Source organism: Cyanistes caeruleus, chromosome 27 (assembly GCF_971803275.1).
Source record: "Cyanistes caeruleus chromosome 27, bCyaCae1.hap1.1, whole genome shotgun sequence".
Lineage (NCBI taxonomy): Eukaryota > Metazoa > Chordata > Aves > Passeriformes > Paridae > Cyanistes > Cyanistes caeruleus.
Window position 1 is genome coordinate 643,523 of NC_141727.1, and position 22,078 is coordinate 665,600.

Genomic DNA, 22,078 nt, shown 5'->3' on the forward strand with positions numbered 1-22,078 from the left:
CCAGAGGGACTGATGGACAAAAGATGGGAATGTTTTCCCATGACCTCCCTCACTGCCTGCTCTGGAAACCCCCTGTAGGAAATCCCAGGCTCCTGCCCTCTCCCAGCTGCCAAACCTGGCTAAAAAATCCCCTCTTTGGCTCAGAAATCCAAAAGCAGATATAAATGAACATCCCCCTCTTTATTAAATCCAAACAATATTTGGATTTTAAGGAAAATATCTCTCCCAGCAATTCCACTCATCCCACACCACCAATCCCAGGGGCAATCCAAGCCTGGAGCAGCTCCTATAAATCCCTGGGCACATTAGCAGCAGCTCCTGCTCCATCACAACAGAGCCAAAGTTGCTTTTCAAGCCCTGCCTTGGCTCTCCCCAGCTCCAGGAGAATTCCAGAGGCCCTAGAGAGCAATTCCCAAAACCTGGAGTTCGTGGAGTTTGTGACAACCTCCAAGACCCAAACCCTGAGTAACCTTTGAGCTGCTCCCTGGGGTTTGGGGCTGCTCAATCAAACATTAATTAATTTGTTGTGGCAGAACAATCTGGGGACTGCTCTGGCCACCAGGGGCTGCAGGCAGGTGGCAAATGTGGACCTGTTTCCCTGGGAATGCTGATTCCGAGAATTCTGGCTAATTAATTCAGGGAATCCTGGCTAATTCAGGGAATCCTGGCTAATTCAGGGAATCCTGGCTATTCTGGGGAATTCTGGCTCTCCCCAGGAAGAGGGTCAGGACACAGCACATTTTAGGTGACACCAAGCAGCCCCCTAAAGGTCCCCCTGCCTTGGGTGAGCTGATCCAAGGGCAGATTTTCCTATTCCATAAAAACCAAAGACTTCTCCTGGCCTGAGCCCCTCTGGGTTATTCCTGCTCCAGGCCCCTTTGCCTTTCTGGGCCCCATTTATTCCCATTTTCAGCAGGATGAACAGCCCTGAGCCCCTGAGTTTGGGGGGATTTTCCCAGTTATTGCTGCCTGGGAATGCCCAGCCCCTCCAGGATGCAGGAATTTCCCTGTGCAGCCCTGGCTTTTCCCAGCTGATTTTTAACCAAAACGACTTCTCTGGGAATTCCATCCCAGCCCCTCCCCACCCTCCCAACCAGGAATTCCTGCCCAATATCCCATCCATCCGTGGATGACACTGGGAGCCATTCCCTGCCTCCTGGCCCTCCATCCCTTGTCCCCAGTCCCTCTCCAGCTCTCCTGGAGCCCCTTTAGGCCATGGAAGTTCCCCTGGAATTTCTCCTCTCTGGAATTGTCCAAATTTTGTTCAACCAAAGGCTGTGAGCACAAATCAAGCACAGGAAAATCCTTCCAGGGCTGTGGATGCTTCAAAAGCCTCCTTTAAAATAAATAAATAAACAAATAAAAAGGCCCCAGATTCAAGGAAATGTTTATTGAAGGCAAACCCGAAGGAATCCGAACCCTCTGGCTTTGGGAATCTGGGAGAGCTGAGATAAGGCCCTAAAAACCAATGGATGAGGTGTTAAAATGAAATCTGCATTTCCAGCTTTCCTTGGAGCTTTGTTCCTGTCAAATGCCCAGAGCTGAAATAGGAGCCCTCAAAATAGCACCAACACTTGGGAAAATGTGGGAAAATGTGGGAAAAATCTTGGAATTCGGGGTGGTGCCACCAAGGTGACAAAGTCTGGGGCTGTTCCCTGTCCCAGGAGCTCTAAAGGTGTTTGCAAACATTGGATTTTTATTCCTGCTTTTTCCAAGCACTGGGAGCGAGGTGTCAGAGCCCCAGGTGAGGTTTGGGGATGCTCTGAGAATCATCCAGGTCATTCCCTGATCCCAACCCTTCTCTGGGTGGCTCCGTTTCCTTCCTGGAGGAGCTCAGAGCATTTTAATCAGTCCCAGGGAGACTCCAGGAGATTCCAGGGCTGGAAAAAGCTTTGGAGATAAAAGTCTCTTCCAAAGGCTAATTAAATTTAATTGGATTAATCCCTTTGGCCCAGGGATCATCTTTTGCTCCCATTTTCTCCAGTTGGTGATTGAGACCTCCCAGGTGCTTCCCGAGGGCAATTCCTGAATTCCTGGTGCTGAGGAGGGTGTGGGAAGGGTTTTCCACCCCAAGGAAGGGTTTTCCACCCCTGGGAAGGTTTTCCCTGCTGGAAAAGCTCTGGAAGTGTTTAAATTGTGCTGAGCAACAGCAGGACCTGGCAGCGTTCTCTTAAACCAGCATTGCTTGGGGCAGCTCTGGGGGGACAAAAGAATCTGATCTGGAATATGAAATAATCTGTTCTGGAGGAATAAATAATCTGTTCTGGAATATTAAACAATCTGCTCTGGGGGAATAAATAAACAGCTCGGAAAGAGCAAAGAATCTGCTCTGAAGAACAAACAAGCTGCTCTGGAGGAATAAAGAATCTGCTCTGAAGGAGTAAATTATTTTCTCTGATGAAATATCTGATCTGCTCTAGAATATTAAATAATCTACACTGGGGGAGCAAAGAATTTGCTCTGGAGGGACAAAAAAATCTGATTTGGATGAAAAAAAAAGCTGGTGTGGAATATAAAATAATCTGATCAGGAGGAGTAAATAATTTGCTTTGAAGGAACAAAGAAACAGCTTTGGAGGAGCAAATAAAGAGCTCTGAAGGAATAAAGAATCTGCTCAGGAGGGACAAATGGCCAGCTCTGAATCTGCTCCTGGGGAACGGCTGAGCTGCTGCCAGGGCTCTGCTGGGCTCCCCTGGAGGAGGCAGAGCTGGGAAGGACTCGATGGGCACAAAATGGATCTCTGGGTGTGGGGGGACCCTGCTGGGGACAAAGAGGGACAAGGCGAGGGGCAGGGGCAGGAGGATGGATCTGGGTGTGGGAAAGGCACCCAAATCCTGGGATTCAGCCTTTTTCTCCCGTTGTCCCATCATGGAGTGAGGGAAGCTCATCCTCCTGTGCTTTAGGGACAGCTGGGGACAGTCCCCCGGAGGGGCTGGGGGTGCCTCAGTGACCTCCCCAGGGCTGGGGCAGCTGCCCTGGCTCTGTGGGGACAGTGACAGTGACAGTGACACAGTGACGGTGACACAGTGACGGTGACACAGTGACACAGTGACGGTGACACAGTGACGGTGACAGGAGCCATGGGTGACTTCGCTGCACCCGGCCCCTTCCCGGTCACATTCCCAGCCCTTCCTCCTGCTCTGGGCCAGCAGCTGTGCCACAGCCTGGCTGGGACAGGCTGGGGACAGTCCTGAGCTGGGACAGGCTGGGGACAGTCCTGAGCCAGGCCTGGGGACAGTCCTGAGCCAGGCCTGGGGACAGTCCTGAGCTGGGACAGGCTGGGGACAGTCCTGAGCCAGGCCTGGGGACAGTCCTGAGCTGGGACAGGCTGGGGACAGTCCTGAGCCAGGCCTGGGGACAGTCCTGAGCTGGGACAGGCTGGGGACAGTCCTGAGCCAGGCCTGGGGACAGTCCTGAGCTGGGACAGGCTGGGGACAGTCCTGAGCTGGGACAGGCTGGGGACAGTCCTGAGCTGGGTGCAGCAGTGCCCTGGGCACAAACGGGGCTGGCTGGGATGGGTTTGGAGTTCTGCCAGGGAAGCCCTTGGGAAAAGGGCTGTGCCTGTGTGCAGTGCAGCCCTTGCAATGTTTGTGTTGTGGTTTCCTTTTCCACAGCTGCTATTCCAGGAAAAGAGGGAAGAGCCGTCTGCGGGGCTTGGCCGAGTGACAGGGGATCCCACACAAGGAGCTGCTTGGATATTTTGGAGTGGGAGCAGTGGGAAGGGAAGGGGTTTGTGGATGGAAAAGTCTCTTTTCTGTCTGTGGAAGCTCAGGGTGAAGGAAGGAAAATGGGGGTGTCCGGAGGGAGAGAGGGATTTGATGTTAACCATCCCAAAATGTGCCAGGCAGGGGAGGCAGAATTCCTGGTCTTCAAGAGGAAAGATGGCATAATCCAGGGTTATGGAATTGTTCAGGTTGGAAAAGCCCTCTGAGATGAGTCCAACATCCCCCAGCACCACTGGCTCCTGTCCCCAGATGCCACATCCCCATGGATTTAAATCCCTGCAGGAATAGGGAGTCCACCACCGGACAAGCCTCCCTGTGAAGAAATGTTCCCAATATCCGACCCAAGCCTCTCCTGGCACAGCTGGGGGAGTTTCCTCTTGCATGGAATTCATGCCTGGAGAAAAGGGCTCTGAGCCAGCTCCGCTCTTCCTTGGGATCTGCTCACCTTGGATCCCCCCAGGGGACCTTCAGCTCTCTTGGAATTGTCACTTCCAGGGAAGGATCCTATTTTCCCCCCATTCTGCCCATATCCAACGTCCCCCCAAAGCCAAAGTCTTGACCCAGTCCCAGTGGGGAGCAGAGGATCCCCCAGTTTGCTCCTGCAGCCCCTGGAGTGTTCCCCTGAGGGCTTCTCCCCAGCATTTTTCCAACCTTTTCCTCCAAGTCCTGCAGGTCATGGACACTCCCTGTAATTCCAGGCTGGAGCAGCTCACAGTTCACATCCCAAGGGACACCAGAGCTGATTCTGAGGGGAGAATGTCAAAGGCTTGCTTTATTTGTGTGCTGTCCCCTCAGCTGGGGCTGGGAGCGGGCTGGAGTGTTCCCAGATGAAGGAGTTCAGGTCGGTATCCCGGGATAACCTGTTCCAGTCTGGATCCTTTGTTTTCCCCACTGTTTTTCCTGCCAGTGGAAATGTTCTGCTCCCGTCTGGTGTTTGCCTGGGAATATTTATAGAGAGGATCCGGAGCTTTCCCCTCGCCAGACACAACCCAAGCTGTGCTGGACTCCTCCCAAATCCTGCTTTTCCTGCTCCCCATCCCAGCCACTCCTGGGGTGATCCTTTCCCTGTCCCCATCCATCCCCATGTCCCCTCCCATGGGCTGTTGGCACCTGGGGAGCTGTTGGGATAAAAGTGGGAATAAATCCAGACTGGAGCCACCCCAGCCTCCATAACTCCTTAAAAAGGGATTTTCCATCTGGATAAGTCCAGGGATGGGGTGGATGGATGGTCACCATGGTGACCGCTGGGATTGGTGCTCAGCTCTGAGGTGGCCAGGAGATGAGGAATTCCCTTGTTTGTCTCTCTTGGAGAAGCCACCAGGATTCAGCTCTGCCTCATTCTTATCCAGTCACTGGATTTCCCCTCCTGCTGTTCTCTCCCCATTCCTTGAAAACTTTCCAGTGCCATCCCCACCATTCCCAAATTCCCATCAGGTAGGCACTGATGGAGATTTTGGTCCATTTTCCCTCTCTCCAGGCCAATCCCAGCAGCCTGAGCTGCCTGGAGTTTTCCCAGGTTGGTTGGGAAATCCTTCCTCTCGGAGCTGGGAGTGCCCTGTGGCTGGCAGGAAACTCACTGCAAATGTTTTTATAATTCCATTTATTTATCCATAAAATCCCCCATGGTGGGGGGGGGGACACCTGGGGACACTGGGGGACAAAGGGAGAGAGGTGCTGCAGTGCTTTGGGATACAGAGAGGGAAAATCCTTTCCTGGAGAGGAGAAGCTCCAGGGAGAGCTCAGAGCCCCTTGCAGAGCCTAAAGGAGCTCCAGGAGAGCTGGAGAGGGACTGGGGACAAGGGATGGAGGGACAGGAGGCAGGGAATGGCTGCCAGTGGCAGAGGGCAGGGCTGGATGGGATATTGGGCAGGAATTGTTCCCTGGCAGGGTGGGCAGGCCCTGGCACAGGGTGCCCAGAGCAGCTGGGGCTGCCCCTGGATCCCTGGCAGTGCTCAAGGCCAGGCTGGACATTGGGGCTGGAGCAGCCTGGGACAGTGGGAGGTGTCCCTGCCATGGCAGGGGTGGCACTGGGTGGCTTTGAGGTCCCTTCCCACCCAAACCACTCCAGGATTTTGTGATCTCCCTTTCATCCGTACCAAAAAGTGGCTGGACATTCCTTCCATCCATCATCCATCCATCATCCATCCATCCATCCCAAAGGGTCAGCAGCACTGCCAGGACCCCTCCTCATCCCTGGCAATTCTGTTTCCCTCTGGCTCCTCCACAAGCCAGAACCAGCAGCAGCTTTTCCCTATTTAATTTTTCAGGATGTTCCAGGGGAAGCAGCAAAGCTCCTGGAGTGGGAGGGATGAGCAGGATCTGGTTCTGTGCCTTGCAGAGCTGTTTTCTTTTATTTTGGTTTATTTGGGATCATCCCAGTCCCTGGGGGCAGCAGCTGAACGAGGCTGACAGACGGGTGACACCTCCGGCTCCGGATGGAACATCCCTCCCTCCCTCCCTCCCTGGAATCTCTGCTCCTTCCCCACTCCCCGTTCCTGCCTGCAGCTCCCAGGAATGCCCGGGGTGTGATTCCCAAGGGATGCTGAGGTGGGAAGGGCGTTTTGATTCCTTCTCCAGCATGGAGAAATCACGGAAGCAGCATCCCAGGATCGTTCCTGCCTGTCCTGGGATGATCCCTGCAGGAGTGCAGGTTATGGGACACTTGTTCCCTCATTTAAATTATTAGAAATGTAGTTTAATAGGACAAGAACAAGGAGCTGGAATATTGAATTCCTGGCTCCTGCTCATCCAACAAAACCTTTCCCAGCCCTGGGCTGGAATCCTGGTGCTTTCTCCTGCTCCTGGATTATGTAAGGAGCTTTTCAATAATATCCATGGAGCTCAGGATCTTCTGGCTCTCGTCCCTCCTGTGGTCACCCTTCACTGCCACATGTGATTCCCAAGGGATGCTGAGGTGGGAAGGGGATTTTTATTCCTTCCCCAGCACGGAGAAATTGTGGAAGCAGCATCCCAGGATCATTCCTGCCTGCCCTGGGATGATCCCCGGGAGAGCAGCTTCCCAGACATTTGTTCCCTCTTTTTAATGATTAAAAATTAAGCAAAACAGGACACGAGCAAGGAGCTGGAATATTGAATTCATCCAACAAAACCTTTCCCAGCCCTGGGCTGGAATCTTGGTGCTTTCTCCTGCTCCTGGATTATGTAAGGAGCTTTTCAATAATATCCATGGAGCCATCTGGCCCCAGATTTGGGATGCAAATGCAATATGTTCCCTAAAAATAGCACAGCGGCTCCGTGGGGTTGTACAACACCTCCTGCTCCTCGGGAAGGGAGGGAATTGGGAAAGGAGGGAGCAGGGGAAAACCTCCTCTCCCGGCTGGGGAAGGGCTGGAGGAGCTCTGGAGTCCCAGCTCCTGCCCCTTCCCTGGCCCGGACCCAGGGATGGGGTGGAAGGCACCAAATAAACGAAAATTGGGAGATAAATTGGGAATTTCTGTAGGGAAGCTTTGGGTCCCATCCCAGGGTAGGTGGGAGCTCGGGTTTGTCCGGTATGTTTATCACAATTGGTGCTGAAGGAATTCCAGAACCATGGAATGCTTTGGGATGGGTTCTCCAAGCCCCATCCAGCCTGGCCTGGGACACTTCCAGGCTGGAATTCCAGAGGTGCCAGAGGGAAGCATTGGCTCCATGCGCTCATCCCTTGGGATCAGAGACCCCTTGGCTTCTTTCCCAGCCTTTGCTCCATCCCGAATTCCCTGGGGATGATGAATTCCCTCTTTTCCCTCTCTCTCCCGTTCCTGCCATTCCCTCTCCCTGCAGCAGGCAGAGATGCTGTCGTGCTGTGCTGACACCTGGGACGGCTCCAAACCTCCCTGGGCAGCCCCTTCCAGGGCCTGACCCCCCTTTCCATGAGAGAATTTTCCCTAAATCCAGCCTGAGCCTCCCCTGACACGCCCGAGGCCATTTCCTCTCATCCTGTCCCTTTTCCCAGGAGAAATCCCGATCCCCTGGGCTGCCTCATCCTGTCCCGGAGTTGTGGAGTCAGAAGGTCCCCTCTGAGCCTCCTTTTCTCCAGGATAAATTTATTTCCTTGAATCCAGGGGGGCTGCACAGCCCCAGGACATCGGTGCTGCTGGATCCCGGTGGGAACATCCCCTTTTCCCAGCTGGATGTGGCAGACATCTCCCTTTTATCCAGGGGGAAATTCCTTGTCCCTGATTACTCCCGGAGCTCAGCCCACAGCAGAAACACCCTCGGGACAAATCTGGAGCGAGTGGTTTTCCCTGGAAAAGCTGCGTGGCCTCGGCTGGGATGAACCCTTGGATTCACCTCCCCGTTCCCAGGCAGCTTCCAGGGACCTAAAACCCCAAATCCCTGGAAATCAGAGCATGCTCGGGCCAGCCAAACGCCTGAAACTCCCCAACCCCACGTTTTCCCAGGGTGGGATTGCAGCTCCCACTTCCTTGAAGCTACGTTTCCATGGCAATTGGATGTTTTGTTTTAATCTAGAAATCTTTGTCTGGGAAAAATGGGAGCGTTGGGAGCTCGGTCAAGATTCCTGCCTGGATATGGAGGGGTTGGAGGGGCAGGAGACTCCCTGGGAGCACAAACAACATCCAGGGATCCCCTGCTCAGCTGGGGCTGGGGGCACCTGGGGACACAAATCCGAGTCCCGGAATCACGAGGAATGTGGGAGGATTTGGGGAATCTCGGGCTTGGTGGGAACAGGGAGCACACCCAGAGCAGCTCAGGCTGCTCCATCCCATGCTGGGAATTCCTGCCCTTCCCAGGGGTCACACAGGAGGTGGGTGGTTCCTGGGAAGCGGGGGAGCCCTGGAAGATGGGGGAGCCCTGGGAAGTTTGGGGAGCCCTGGGAAGTTTGGGGACCCCTGGGCAGGTTGGGGAGCCCTGGGAAGTTTGGGGAGCCCTGGGCAGGTCGGGGAGCCCTGGGCAGGTTGGGGAGCCCTGGGCAGGCTGGGGAGCCCTGGGCAGGTTGGGGAGCTCTGCGAAGTTTGGGGAGCCCTGGGCAGGCTGGGGAGCCCTGGGGAGGTTGGGGAGCCCTGGGAAGTTTGGGGAGCCCTGGGAAGTTTGGGGAGCCCTGGGCAGGTTGGGGAGCCCTGGGCAGGTTGGGGAGCCCTGGGAAGTTTGGGGAGCCCTGGGCAGGTTGGGGAGCCCTGGGAAGTTTGGGGAGCCCTGGGCAGGTTGGGGAGCCCTGGAAGATGGGGGAGCCCTGGGAAGTTTGGGGAGCCCTGGGCAGGTTGGGGAGCCCTGGGAAGTTTGGGGAGCTCTGGGAAGTTTGGGGAGCCCTGGGCAGGTTGGGGAGCCCTGGGCAGGTTGGGGAGCCCTGGGAAGTTTGGGGAGCCCTGGGAAGTTTGGGGACCCCTGGGCAGGTTGGGGAGCCCTGGGAAGTTTGGGGAGCCCTGGGCAGGTCGGGGAGCCCTGGGCAGGTCGGGGAGCCCTGGAAGATGGGGGAGCCCTGGGCAGGTTGGGGAGCCCTGGGAAGTTTGGGGAGCCCTGGGCAGGTTGGGGAGCCCTGGGAAGTTTGGGGAGCCCTGGGCAGGTTGGGGAGCCCTGGGCAGGTTGGGGAGCCCTGGGAAGTTTGGGGAGCCCTGGGAAGTTTGGGGAGCCCTGGGAAGTTTGGGGAGCCCTGGGCAGGTTGGGGAGCCCTGGGAAGTTTGGGGAGCCCTGGGCAGGTTGGGGAGCCCTGGGAAGTTTGGGGAGCCCTGGGAAGTTTGGGGAGCCCTGGGCAGGTTGGGGAGCTCTGGGAAGTTTGGGGAGCCCTGGGCAGGTTGGGGAGCCCTGGGCAGGTTGGGGATCCCTGGCTCACCGTTTCCATGGCGATACCAAGCAAAGGATGCTGGAAAACCTCGGGATGAACTCAGCATCCCACAGCATTCCCAGGCCATGTCTGGCTCCTGCTCCAGGTCCTTCCTTCTCGAGGAGCACTGGGAACCCCAGGCCCGAGTGCCCTCCCAGGATGCACATCTGGGCTCCCTGCCAGATGTGGCTCCTGCGGCTGCCCCAGCGCCGCTGCCCCCCCCCCCCGGGTGGGAAGAGCCCTTGGAGACACTTCCAGCCCAAGGAATTCCTTGGGATGTCGTTCCCATTATACAGAAGGGAGGCTGAGGCCAAGGACAGTGAAAATCCAGGAGAATCCAAACCTTTCCCAGCTCTTTTCCTTCTGATGCAGAAGATTTATGGGAATTTACTGAGGAATTCCCAGATGGAGCCGTGTGGGACCTGCTTTGGCTTTCTCCAAGCAGGAATATCCCCCCGGAGCTGCTGGCTGGGGCTGACAATTCCAGAGGATAACAATTCCAGAGGATAACAATTGCAGAGCTGGGAATAACAGTTCCAGAAGTGAGGAATCACATTTCAGAACTGGGGATAACAATTCCACCAGAAACACCTCCCAGCTCTGGCTGTATCCTCATTTCCCAATAAATCAGCACCAGGATCAGCTCCAGCTGTTCATTCCCAGGTGGAACTGGATGTGTTTGGACAGGACCAGCCAGGGTGAGAGGGAAGCTCCTGCTTTTGGCAGCACTTGGAATTTTAATTCCTGAATTTTCGTCCCAGCCAAGCTCTACCGGAGCTCCCTGCAGAGTTTTCCAGGGATGCTCTTCCCAAAAACGCCGTGGAAAAGCAACAGCAGGAATAGGAAGCTGAGCTTCCCCCTGCAGCCAGCTGGGAGCAGGTGCTGAATTAATCCCAGATTTAATTCAAGCTCCTTTAATCCTGCAGGGAAAAGAACAGCTCGGGATTTGTTGGGAGACACCGCCCTGGGAGCAGGAATGGATTTCATGTGTGGGAAAATGCAGTTCTCAAGGAACCCTGGGTTATTCCCAACCTGGAATGCACTAAAAGCAGAATTTCCAGGCTCTGAGAGTGGAGCTGGAGGTGAAGGAATTGGTTTGGCTTCCTCACATCTCAAAATAAGGTTTAAAACTGGGGTGTGCCAAATCCCAAGGGACTGGGACTGATTTTGAATCCGAAGATTTCAGGGTTATTTCTCCCCACATTGATGGGTGATTCCAAAAACTGGGCTCAGGATTCATTGGGAGATTCTGCTGGGTACAGGAATGGATTTACTGTATGGGAAAACGCAATTTCCAAGGAATTTTTTATTATTCCCAACCTCAAATGGGCTATAAACTGAATTTCCAAGCCCTGAGAGTGGGACTGGGGATAAATTAAGTGTTCCAAAAATCCCAAACGAGGTTAAAAACTGGGAAGTGCAACCCAAATCCCAAGGGATTGGGACTGATTTTAGTTTCTCTGAGCAAATCCAAGGATTCCAGGATAATTTTTCCCCATGGTGATGGGTGTTTGTAAAAACTGGGATGGGAAGATCAGTGGCTCAGTCCCAGAAGTCCCAGAAAAAGCCATTCCAAATGATGGGAAAAGAAAGTTGAATTGGAAAAAAAAGTTGTAAAATGGTCAAAAATTCCTAAAATTGGAAATATGAATAAAATCATGGCTGGGATTTTCCCCTGGGACATTCAGAGCCCTCTCCAGTGCCACGGAGCCCTTTGGGATTTGCTGTGTCCAGGGAAAATTCCTTCCGAAATGAATGAACCCAAACCCAGATTTTTGGTGCTGCTGGGCCCTCCCTTTTCTCACAATTCCAGGAAATATTTAATCTTAACTAAAGCTCCTGAATCCCAGCATGGGTGTGGAATATTTAGGATGCAGTTAATGAGTTCTGATCCAGGCACTTCATCCAAGCTGGGCTCTTAACTCCCCTCTCCTACAGCAAACAGGGATTTTGGAAGGAATAGATATTTTAGGAGAAGGGACAATTTTTCCAAGCCAATTCCATATTTTTTGGTTTCATCCCTGTGCAGGAAAAACAAGGAAAGCTGCCTGGGATTGGCAGCTCTTCTTTAAAAATCCTGTTTATTTTGTTTTCTGGGTTATCATCACTGATGGAATTCCACAAATGTGGGGTTTAATCCCAAAGTCTTTTCCATGATGTTTCCTTTCCCTCCCTTTCCATGGGCACCGCTGGCTTCATTCCAGGATTTCCCATTTAAAATTCCAAATCCTGCTGTTTTTAAGATTAATTTGGATACCTGCAGGCTGGATCTTGGTATGGATGGACAGGGATTTACCCATGGATAGACCTGGACATGGGAAATCCATGGAGTTAGAGCTGGGGCAGGTGCAGAAATGGGCAGAGGAGTTTTGGATGGAAAATATTTTGGGAAAATTCCTGTTGCCCAACAAATTCAACTAAATAAGAGTATTTTCATCTGAGGTGTCAGGGAATTACTGAGGGAAGCAGATGGAATCTCCTCTGGAGTGCTGGAAGGGGATCAACACCCGGCAGAGCCGTGGGGGTGGGTGGGATCGGCAGAAGTGGGAGTAATGGGATGGGAATTGGAGCTGGAGGGGTTGGGGGGATCTTGGGAGGCATTTGAGCCTGGTCCGGGATTTGGGCAGCTGGGGCAGATCCTGGGATGCTGTGGGGCTGTGGAGATGGGATGGGATTGGGATGGGATTGGGATGGGATTGGGATGGGATTGGGATGGGATTGGGATGGGATTGGGATGGGATTGGGATGTTCTCCATCACCAAAGGCATTTGGGAAGAGCTGGCAGGGGTTTGTTCCCAAAAACTGTGGGAATGTGTGCTTTGGGGCTGGGCTTGTCCCAGGAGGTGACAGCAGTGTCTGGCCCGGGGGCTCCAGAATTCCAGACTCCTGGATCAGTTTGGATCTTGCTGAGCTGGGAGGTGACACCTTGGAGGGGCTGGAAGGGAGGGGATCCAAGCACTGGGATGCTCCCATTTATCCAGGCAAATTCCAACCTGAACCCATCCCCACTGCTGCGCTCTCGCTTTTTTTGCCTTGGCAGCTTCTGGGCGAGCAGGATCTGTTTAGGTGGGATTTTGGGAAGGAATTCCTGGCAGTGGGACCCTGGCACAGGGTGCCCAGAGCAGCTGGGGCTGCCCCTGGATCCCTGGCAGTGCCCAAGGCCAGGCTGGACATTGGGGCTGGAGCAGCCTGGGACAGTGGGAGCTGTCCCTGCCATGGCTGAGGTGGCACTGGGTGGGATTTGAGGTCCCTCCCAACCCAAACCATTCCAGGGTTCCGTGATCCTGTGAGGAAAATTCTCTTGGGAGAAGGTGGCAGAGCCCTTTTCCAGCAGAGTTAAATCCTGAATTCCTGAGATCCACAAAACCTCATCCAGTGTTCCCTCATTGTCCCCTTGTCCCCTGCCTGTGTCCTCCCAACCTTCTTCATGCAGACCCTGGAGAAGCAGCTCCAGAGCTGGGAATGGTTGGGATTCCCCTGAAATTCTCCCAGAGCTGTTAGAAATTGAAATGCACAATGAAATAGTAGGAAAATCCTACAGAATAGTGGGAAGCTGAGGAATGATTCATCCTCCAACAGAAGCTCCTCAGATGTGGAGGTGGCACTGCTGGTCACCAGCGTGGATCCAGATCCAGGAATATTCCAGGTTTAGAACAAATTTGGCTTTGTTAACAACTTCCTCTGTCATTCCTTAGCCCCAGGTGGAATCTCGGGTTTGTTGGGATGTGGGAGCAGCAGGAATCCCGAGGAGAGGAGGTGCCAGCCCTGGGTGTGTGGGGCCAGGAGCCCACGGGGCCCATCTGATCTCCTCAGTTCTTCTTCCAAAGCCACTTTGTGACTTTGTCCACTCATTTTAGTGGAAAAGAGGGACTGACCTCAAGTTACTCCAGGTGGATTTGGGATGTGGAAACCTCCCATCACCCTGAGCTCTGATGTGTCCAAGCCCAAAAGGCTTTTCCAGCTTGGAGCAGCTGCCAATCCCAAAAAACATTTAGGACATTTTTTATGTCATTTCATGACCAACATTCCCAAGTGACCTCAAGCTGTGTCAGGGATGGGACAGCAGAGGGGAATCCATGAATCCATGAATCCATGAATCCATGAATCCTCAGCACTGGAGCCCTCCTGGAGAGTGGGAACAGCCCGTGCTGGGGAAGGAGGAGTTGGTTTGTTTTGGTGATGTGGGAATGTCACCAAAGTGTCCTCCAACCAAATTCCAGCTGGAAATGGGAGGTCCCCCCTTTCTCTTCTTTGGAAGTTCAGAGCAGGCTGGAGCCACTGTTCCAGGGAGGATCAGGAGCCAGGGATGCTCCTGGTGCCAATGGGAGCTGATTTGGGATGAGGTGCAGGAGTTTCTGCTCCCAGCAGATCCAATTGCTGGATTTCCTCCCTCAGTTGCCAGGGATCTGATCATCCAGGTGGGAACATTCCAGCTGTTCTCGAGCTCCCTAACCTCCCCCTTCTCTTCCAGAGGAGACGACATTCGAGGCCGGAGTCAAGGTGCAGATCCACAGCCAGTCTGAGCCTCCCTTCGTCCAGGAGCTGGGATTTGGGGTGGCCCCTGGATTCCAGACCTTTGTGGCCACCCAGGAGCAAAGAGTAAGTCCCGAATTCCTGTTCCACCCCAGGATCCCTCCGGGGCTTCCTGGGAGAGGTTCCTTCTCTGTAGCTGATGCCCCTTGAGATGCAGCTCCAACAGGTTTTTGATGCCTTGCTTCACATTTCTTGGGATGAGGGCAGCTTTCCCAGGTCCCATGCATTCCCACAGCTCCTTAAAGTCCCACAGCAATTCCATCTCCAGAAGGGATTTCATCCCTGGTGACTTCCCTGCTTTGCTCTTCCATGGTTGAGCAGTGGCAGCTCCAAGTGTTGAGTCCTGTCCAACCCACCAGAGTTTTCCCAGGAAAAAACACATTCCAAGGATATAAAAAGAGGCAGGAGGATAATTTCCTGATGGAGAACAACGGGAATCTTTCAGGTGACACCAAAACATCCCCATGATTTATGACAAACTCTGATGGGATACCCAGGAATCACTGTCTTCCGTGAATCCCAGCAGTGACACATCCACATGATGGATGGATGGATGGATGATGGATGATGGATGGATGAATGATGGATGATGAATGATGGATGGATGGAGGATGGATGGAGGATGGATGATGGATGGATGGATGGATGGATGATGGATGGATGGATGGATGGATGATGGATGGATGGATGGATGGATGATGGATGATGGATGATGGATGGATGGATGGATGGATGGATGGATGGATGATGGATGGATGATGGATGGATGGATGATGGATGGATGGATGATGGATGGATGGATGGATGGATGGATGATGGATGGATGGATGGATGATGGATGGATGGATGATGGATGGATGGATGATGGATGGATGGATGGATGGATGATGGATGGATGATGGATGATGGATGATGGATGGATGATGGATGGATGATGGATGATGGATGGATGATGGATGGATGATGGATGATGGATGGATGGATGATGGATGGATGGATGATGGATGATGGATGGATGGATGGATGATGGATGATGGATGGATGATGGATGGATGGATGATGGATGATGGATGGATGATGGATGGATGGATGATGGATGGATGGATGGATGGATGGATGATGGATGGATGGATGGATGGATGGATGATGGATGAATGGATGGATGGATGATGGATGGATGGATGGATGATGGATGGATGATGGATGGATGGATGATGGATGGATGGATGATGGATGGATGGATGGATGGATGGATGATGGATGGATGGATGGATGGATGATGGATGGATGGATGATGGATGGATGATGGATGGATGATGGATGGATGATGGATGGATGGATGATGGATGGATGGATGATGGATGGATGGATGATGGATGGATGGATGGATGATGGATGGATGGATGATGGATGGATGGATGGATGATGGATGGATGGATGATGGATGGATGGATGGATGGATGGATGGATGGATGATGGATGGATGGATGATGGATGGATGATGGATGATGGATGGATGATGGATGATGGATGATGGATGGATGGATGATGGATGGATGGATGATGGATGGATGGATGATGGATGGATGATGGATGGATGGATGATGGATGATGGATGGATGATGGATGGATGGATGATGGATGGATGGATGATGGATGGATGGATGGATGGATGGATGGATGATGGATGGATGGATGGATGATGGATGGATGGATGATGGATGGATGATGGATGGATGATGGATGGATGATGGATGATGGATGGATGATGGATGATGGATGATGGATGGATGGATGATGGATGGATGGATGGATGATGGATGGATGATGGATGGATGGATGATGGATGGATGGATGGATGATGGATGATGGATGGATGGATGGATGATGGATGGATGGATGGATGGATGGACAAGGATGGACAGGGATGGGAAGGGCTGGACAGGGCATCGTGTGGTGCCTGATGCTCAAAGATTTTGGGAACAGCTCCTTGAGTCAGACCCACCTGGCAGCTCCAGCAGTGATTGAAAAGATTTGTCTTCCTTAAAAATCCCATCCTGGATAAGATTTGGGATCAGGGCTGGGAGCTGGAGCCTCAGAGAGGATCTCAAGGACTTTGGGTTAAATTGGTGCAAACTCCAGGGCTTTGCTGCAGCTGCTGGAATCCTTCCCCACCCCATTGCCAGCACTGCCTATTTCAATATTTCCATTAAAACTGAGAATTCCAACCAGGAGAACATCCTCCAGATGAGAGAGAGGGGAAACATCCCTCCCCAAAAGTTCCCTTCACTTGGGAAATGAACAGGACAGAAGAACAGATTTAGGGCTCTCAGCTCCAGGGTGTCCCTTTTTCCAGGGGTTTTGCCAGAGTTTTGCTGCTGGGAGAGGGAAGGGCTCATTCCTGGCATTTTCTGACTGGTTTAGAACCATCTGAGGCCTCCAAAACTTTTCCCAGGAGAGCTGGAGGGATCTCCTGCATTCAGCTCCCCCCCCAATCCCTCTTCCCAGAAAGTCATTTTTCACCTAATTACAGCCATTAATAACTTCCTCTAATTAATTATCCCTACCTTCTGGGCTTCCCCCACCTTCCCAATGTGCAGCTTTTATCCCAATCCCTCATTTAGTCTGGGTTTTTCCAACTAGATCTCTCCGTCTGTGCTGCTCCTTTAATAAAGCAGAGCCAAAGGTGGAACAGCTCCAGGAAAATCCCCCAGGGACTGAGCCCAGGAAGTTATTGGGGTCCTGAACCTGGAGTTTTACACCCTGAGCCATAAAAGAAATGATCCTGCAGCCAGAAAAAAACAGGAATAAAGTGGAGATGGTTTCCCATCTCCCTGCTCAGAGCAGCCTCAGGCTCTGAGCTCTTTATTCAGGGATAAAAAGTGTGGAGTGGGGAGGATTTGGGATGTTGGGAGCTGTGGATACTCTGTGGGACAGAATTTGGGGTGTGGGGGGTTCATTCCTGGCTCTGGAATCATTTCCTGTGGCCCTGCTCAAATTCCTCCCTTCTTTCTTCATCCCACTCTGGAAATCAGAGCTTTCCCTGGGCTTTGCTCCCTGATTTTCTGACTTCCCAGGGCTGCAGCTGCCAGCACCAGTGAGGATTCACATCTTGGGACCAGGGGATAAATCCTGGCTTTCCACACAGAGCTTCCCAAAATCCCCTGTCCAGAGCCAGCTCTGGCTCCGTGGTTGGGATCTCAATAAATCTCCTTCACAATGAGCTCCCAGGCTGGAAAAATGGGAATTAAATCAGCTTTTGCTCCTCCTCCAGTGGCTGCACCCCGTAGTTCCTGCAAGGAGACACTTTTGGGATGCATTTCCCGCTTTGGGAGTTGATGCAGGAGTGACCTCTGGAGCGTCCCAGGAGGGACCTGGCAGTGTCAGGGTTGGGAATGCTGAGTCAGCAACAAAAACTGCTGAGAAAGTGATTCCAGGAGGAGGTTTGTCCTTAAAATGGGGTGGATGAGTTAAAGAGGCCAAGCTGCTTATGGGATGTGTGGCCAAGGGAGACGTTTCCTGGTTGGAAAAAAGTGGGATTGTTCAACCTGGAGGAGACACCAGGAGACACCAAACTGTGACCTTCCAGGACCTGAAGGGGCTCCAGGAAAAATAGGGAATATTTCCAAGGGATGGAGGGCCAGGAGGCAGGGAATGGCTCCCAGTGGCAGAGGGCAAGGCTGGATGGGATATTGGGCAGGAATTGTTCCCTGGCAGGGTGGGCAGGCCCTGGCACAGGGTGCCCAGAGCAGCTGGGGCTGCCCCTGGATCCCTGGCAGTGCCCAAGGCCAGGCTGGACATTGGGGCTGGAGCAGCCTGGGACAGTGGGAGGTGTCCCTGCCATGGCAGGGTGGGAATGGGTGGGATTTGAGGTCCCTCCCAACCCAAACCATTCCAGGATTCCCATGAAACCTGAGACTGGAACAATGGCTGAAGTTCAGGGGAGCCGAGGCTGAGCTCCCTGAGGGAAGCACTGGATGGATGATTGGAATGAGCACAGGAGGGGCTGGATGGGAAATCCTCCCTGGATCCCCCTCCGTGCCCGAGAGCTGAGGGAAAGGAGCTGGAGCCCTTCCCATGGATCCGGGAGCACGGAGCTGCTGCCTTTCCCATGGGAGGAACCCTGTCCCAGCCACGGTGCCCTGGGCCTCCCTCAGGGATGCTCTGGGATCTCCAGGAGCGTTTCCATGGCAACTCCTGAGTGGATGAGTGAGGTTTGTGTGCTCATGAATGGGAGCTGGGAAGGATCCATCACCTCCAGAGGGATCCCAAGGGAGGCCAGGACCCCCTGGAATTGGGAATTGCCCTTCAGCTCCCAACACTCCCAGCTTTGGATGGATCCCCTTCCATTTTCACCTTTCCTGGCACTTTTGGGTGAGTCTGGTGTTGGAATCTCCCCCTCCAGACCTTGGGAAGCTGCACTATGCCTGCACTATCCCTGCAATATTCCCCTTTTCCCTGACAAGGCTTGGATGGATGCACTAAAATCCGTATTTTTAAGGGCTGATCCCATGAAGAAAGAGAAATTCCTCCTTCCTTCCCTTTTTCCAGGCTTTTTCCAAACCTCCTCTGTCAGGAATGGGATCAGACTTCCCGACAGAGCTGCACAGGACGTTCAGGGAAGATGGGAAGCACCTGGAAAAGGGCAATTCCTGCCAAGTTGGCCACAAAAATTTCAGAGGCTTCAGTGAAGCCCCAGGTTCTGAACGTTGTTTGATGGGGCTCTGGAGGCTCATCCCTTCCAAAGGTTTTATGGGATAGAGAGCAGAACTGCAGCTCCAGAGTGGGATTAGAGAGGCAGGAAAATGGGATTCAAGGATGGCTTGGAAAGGCTGATCTGCAGTCAGGGTGGAAGCACTGGGATTTGGGAATTAGGAGGAATTAAAGAACATTTCCCATGTTTGAGGTGTCATTTTCCAAGGGATGGGTGCCAGGACAGAGGAAATGTGTGTCCAGACATCAGCTGGGGACAGGGACAGGATGGGGACAGGGACAGGGACAGGACATCAGCTGGGGACAGGGACAGGGACAGGACATCAGCTGGGGACAGGGACAGGATGGGGACATCAGCTGGGGACAGGGACAGGACATCAGCTGGGGACAGGGACAGGATGGGGACAGGGACAGGGACAGGACATCAGCTGGGGACAGGGACAGGGACAGGACATCAGCTGGGGACAGGGGCAGGATGGGGACATCAGCTGGGGACAGGGACAGGGACAGGACATCAGCTGGGGACAGGGACAGGAAAATGGGGAAGGGAAAGGTTCTTCCCCCAGAGGTGCTGGCACTGCCCAGGCTCCCCAGGGAATGGTCCCAGCCCCGAGGCTGCCAGAGCTCCAGGAGAGCTTGGACACTGATCCCAGGGATTGTTGGGATCCTGGGCAGGGCCAGGGTTGGACTCAGTCCTTGTGGGATCCTTCCCAACTCAGGATGTTCCAGGATTTTATGAAGCTGCCCTGACCTCTGCTGGGATCATCTTTCCCACATTTCCCTGTTTGAGAAAATGAAACAGGCAGGAAAAACAAGGATGGCACTTCCAATTAATTGAAGGAATGACCTCTGTGGCTGCAGGCAGATGCTGGCAGCTCCTGGGGGGCTCCGTGCCAGGAGCAGTGTGGAAAGGCAGGAATGTGGCCAGGGAAAGGCTGTGGAAGGAGCTGATCCTCCCCCACCCCTGGGATCCCTTCCCTGTGGGCTTTCCAAGCTCATCCCCCCTTTTCCTGGCATTTGGGACAAGCAGGATCCATCCAGCTTCCAAGGAGTCAAATCAATTTTTTCCTTCCCCTTTTAGCTCCTGCCAGCTGGGAACTGATCCCAGTAATCCTGGAGAAAGCCGGGATCAGGAGGGTTGGAAAAGCATTTAAATCATTAATTAATTATTAACGACAGCAAAAGGGCCAGGCTGGGAGTTTGTCACCCCCAATTAGAGGCTGGAGCTGGATTTCCCTACACAGGAGCAGGAGAGGAGCCCTTGGGAAGCTGCCAGGGAGCATAATTCCTGCAGGATCCCAGGACAGGGATGTTCCTGCTGCCTTTTCCCTGCTTTTCCTGCTGTTTGATGTGGTTTGTTCCCACTTTGGAGGCAGCAGGGAACAGTGGAGGGAGCAGCTCCACACCCCGGGGCTGCTCCAGCCCCAGATCCCTCCCACTAACCCCAAACTGGGACAATCTGGAAGAAAGGAAAGGGATTCCCTCAGGAATCCCTCAGGAGGAGGAGGATCTGGAGGGGCTGCAGGGAGAGGGATTGACCCCAATTAAGTCTCTCCCGTTAATTGTTTCCATGGCCGAGGGCTGGGATTGCTCCATCCATCCTGCTCCTGTTCCTGGCTCCTTGGGGTGCCTTTCCCAGCCTTCCAGCAGCTCCAGCGGCACGGAGAGCAGGAATCCAGGTCTGAAATGAGTTCAGCAGTTCCATGGGATCAAGGCTTTGGATAGAAAGGCTTTTCCCGAGGTTTCAGCCCTGATTTGGCCAGGAAGGGATTCATGGATTCCTTAGGGATGGATTCCCCCTGGATTTAACCCCGGGATTCCTGGGCCAGGCTGGGAGCAGCAGCTGGGAGAAAACTCCACACATTTCCAGGGAATGTGCAGATTTTCCTGCTTGGGGCAACTTTGGTGGAGCTTTTCCAGCTTGTAAAGTGGAGTCTGCCAGGCAGAAATTCCAGCTGATCCTTCCACAGCTGCTCCCACTCCTGAGACATTCATTGTCACCTGGGACTGGGAGAGTTCCTTAGGGACAGCTTGTCCCGAGGGAGTTATCCCAGGAATCAGGGAGCTCCAGGGAGGGGGGACGCCCTGAGGGGCTGCAGGGGCCACCCCAAAACAGAGGAGCTCCTGTGACAGGGAAGATGTCCTGCCCTGTCCCTGTCCCTGTCCCCATCCTGTCCCTGTCCCCATCTTGTCCCTGTCCCCATCTTGTCCCTGTCCCTGTCCCCATCCTGTCCCTGTCCCCAGCTGATGTCCTGTCCCTGTCCCCATCCTGTCCCTGTCCCTGTCCCCATCCTGTCCCTGTCCCCATCCTGTCCCTGTCCCCATCCTGTCCCTGTCCCGATCCTGTCCCTGTCCCCAGCTGATGTCCTGTCCCTGTCCCTGTCCCCAGCTGATGTCCTGTCCCTGTCCCCATCCTGTCCCTGTCCCCAGCTGATGTCCTGTCCCTGTCCCTGTCCCCAGCTGATGTCCTGTTCCTGTCCCCATCCTGTCCCTGTCCCCAGCTGATGTCCTGTCCCTGTCCCCAGCTGATGTCCTGTCCCTGTCCCTGTCCCCATCCTGTCCCTGTCCCCAGCTGATGTCCTGCCCTGTCCCTGTCCCCAGCTGATGTCCTGTCCCTGTCCCCAGCTGATGTCCTGCCCTGTCCCTGTCCCCAGCTGATGTCCTGTCCTGTCCCTGTCCCCAGCTGACGTACCTGCCCCCGCCATGGGGTGAGTGCCGCTCCCCGGAGCTGGGGCTGGCGTTTTTCCCGGTGTACAGCGTCACGGCCTGCAGGATCGACTGCGAGACTCGGTACATCGTGGAGAACTGCAACTGCAGGATGGTGCACATGCCAGGTCAGACACCTGCGGGAAGGAGGTGCCCGTGGCCTTTGGGAAAGGCTGGATCTGGAGCCAGCAGGACCATCCCTGTCCTGGAGAATCAGGGACAGCAGAGGGGGAGGGAGGGCTTATCCAGTCCTGCTCTGGGCTGGGGCAGCCTCACCTTCAGCTCTGGGGCACTTCTGGGCATCACAAAATAAAAGACATCAGAGAACTCGAGAGGGTCCAAAGGAGGGACACGAGGATGGGGAAGGGTCTGGAGGGGCCACACGAGGAGCAGCTGAGGGCTCTTGGTCTGTTCATCTGGAGCAGGGGGGGCTGAGGGCAGAGCTCACTGGGGCTGCAGCTGCTCCCCAGGGGCAGCTCTGATCTCTGGGACAGGGACAGGACCCAGGGAATGGCCTGAGGTTCTGTCACGGGGCGGTTTGGTTGGGTATCAGGGCAAGGTTCTTCCCCCAGAGGTGCTGGCACTGCCCAGGCTCCCCAGGGAATGGTCCCGGCCCCGAGGC

At 54.0% G+C, this 22,078-nt stretch overlaps 1 protein-coding gene across 3 annotated transcripts in view; it reads left to right on the forward strand.

The window, feature by feature from the left end:
• Nucleotides 1-22,078, forward strand: part of ASIC2 (acid sensing ion channel subunit 2) — a 370,847-nt gene that overhangs the window by 340,712 nt on the left and 8,057 nt on the right. For all 3 annotated transcript variants that reach the window (XR_002869410.2, XM_086864764.1, XM_086864765.1), the window contains exons 3-4: nucleotides 13,976-14,103; nucleotides 21,434-21,584. Coding sequence is in view for 2 of the 3 variants with exons in the window: in XM_086864764.1 (XP_086720890.1) it covers nucleotides 13,976-14,103; nucleotides 21,434-21,584 (279 nt within the window). In the remaining variant the exon portion in view is untranslated. The remainder of the gene's footprint in view (nucleotides 1-13,975; nucleotides 14,104-21,433; nucleotides 21,585-22,078) is intronic.